Raw genomic sequence first — 1,414 nt, 5'->3', positions numbered from 1 at the left:
CGGGGATCCGAGCTATCGAGGACCTGCCCCAAAATCCCAGAGGAAACCGGCCAGGAGACTCGGGGTCGGTGCAGGCGGGCGGTCAGGCCAGAGGTGGGCCCATCGCTCAAAGGGCGGAAGCGCCGGGAGCTGCTGGTTCAGTTGTATCAACAAAAGAAGCGCGGACCCTCATGGAACGCATGGCCAACCTGGAAAGAAGACTGACCGGGGACGTCGCAGGGCTGAAAAAGAACATTGGACGGGTGGGCGAGGTGGTAAACGTCGACATTACGCCCAGTCGTACGCATGACCATCCGTTCACCGCGGAGATAATGGCACCCCCTCTCCCCGATAAATACAAGTCGCCGTCGATTCCACCTTACGATGGACGAGGAGATCCCGACGACCATTTGGAAATGTATACGGGGCATATGCTCTTGCACGGATACGCCGAGGAGATCATGTGCTGAGCCTTTCGGAACCACCTGACAGACTCTGCCCGAAGATGGTTCCGAACGCTGAAGCCAAACTCTATCTCCAGCTGGGATGAACTAAAGGAAGCATTTTCCCTCCAGTTCATCGGGGTTAAAAAGTACATACCCCCGAAGCAGAACCTAACGACGATATATCAAAAGCCAAATGAGACGTTAAGGGAGTGGCTCGCCAGATACGGTGAGGCCGTCGCCGCTACAATGGATATCACGGACAGGGAAGCCCTGATGGGAGCATTATCCAGTATGAAGAAGATAACTCCCTTCAAAAGGGAACTAAACCGAAAACCTCCTTCCAGCTACAAAGAGTTCCTTACAAGGGCGCAAGGATACATCAATGCTGAAGAAGCGGATGCCAACGACCCCGATCATAGGTCCAATAAGGGTAAAGGAGCCGAGCAGGGGTCGACGCCATCAAAGCAAGACGGGAAGAAGCGTCGAGGAGGAGGAAGTGGAGATAAACAACCGATCCCGACGCAAGGAGCGCCGGAGGCCAAGAAGCGAAGACATGAGGATACCCGCAGGCCTCGGCTGTTTCAGAAATACGACACCTACCATGAACTGACGGTAGGCCTCGAGGAGATCTTCAACCAGATCGGCCGAGGAAACTTGCTGCGCCGACCTGGACCAATGAAGTCGGATCCTAACCAAAGGAACTAGCAGAAATTCTGTAGGTTCCATGGCGAGGTCGGCCACCACACGAATGATTGCGCTGACCTCAAAGATGAAATCAAAAGAATAATCCGCGAGGGAAGGCTGCAGGAATTCAGGGCCGAACGAAGACCTCGCAACAACGACCATGGCGGGCAAAATGACGGTCGACGCCGAGAGGAGAACCACCGCCCAGAAGATCGGGAACCTGTCGGCGTCATACGAACGATCCTCGGCGGCCCCTACATAGGAGGAGACACGCGGAGGTCGCAGAAGGACTACGCCCACGAGGC

At 55.4% G+C, this 1,414-nt stretch overlaps 1 protein-coding gene across 1 annotated transcript; it reads left to right on the top strand.

Annotated features, from left to right (window-relative positions):
* Nucleotides 1-179: 179 nt before the first annotated feature.
* LOC112094252 lies at nucleotides 180-1,130 on the top strand. Its single transcript, XM_024174683.1, has 2 exons — nucleotides 180-397; nucleotides 521-1,130. The coding sequence occupies exons 1-2, from the start codon at nucleotides 180-182 to the stop codon at nucleotides 1,128-1,130; spliced, it is 828 nt and encodes a 275-aa protein (XP_024030451.1).
* The last annotated feature ends 284 nt before the right edge of the window (nucleotides 1,131-1,414 follow it).

This window comes from Morus notabilis, unplaced genomic scaffold, assembly GCF_000414095.1.
Source record: "Morus notabilis unplaced genomic scaffold, ASM41409v2 Scaffold504, whole genome shotgun sequence".
In the NCBI taxonomy this organism is placed as follows: Eukaryota; Viridiplantae; Streptophyta; class Magnoliopsida; order Rosales; family Moraceae; genus Morus; species Morus notabilis.
This window is presented reverse-complemented; position numbering and strand designations above follow the sequence as displayed.

Excerpts from the sequence above, each read along its gene's own strand:
- LOC112094252 (XM_024174683.1), top strand. The coding sequence starts at position 180 with ATGGCCAACCTGGAAAGAAGACTGACCGGGGACGTCGCAGGGCTGAAA. Across the intron at positions 398-520 it reads CCCGACGACCATTTGGAAAT|CTGGGATGAACTAAAGGAAG; the intron begins GTATACGGGGCA and ends CTCTATCTCCAG.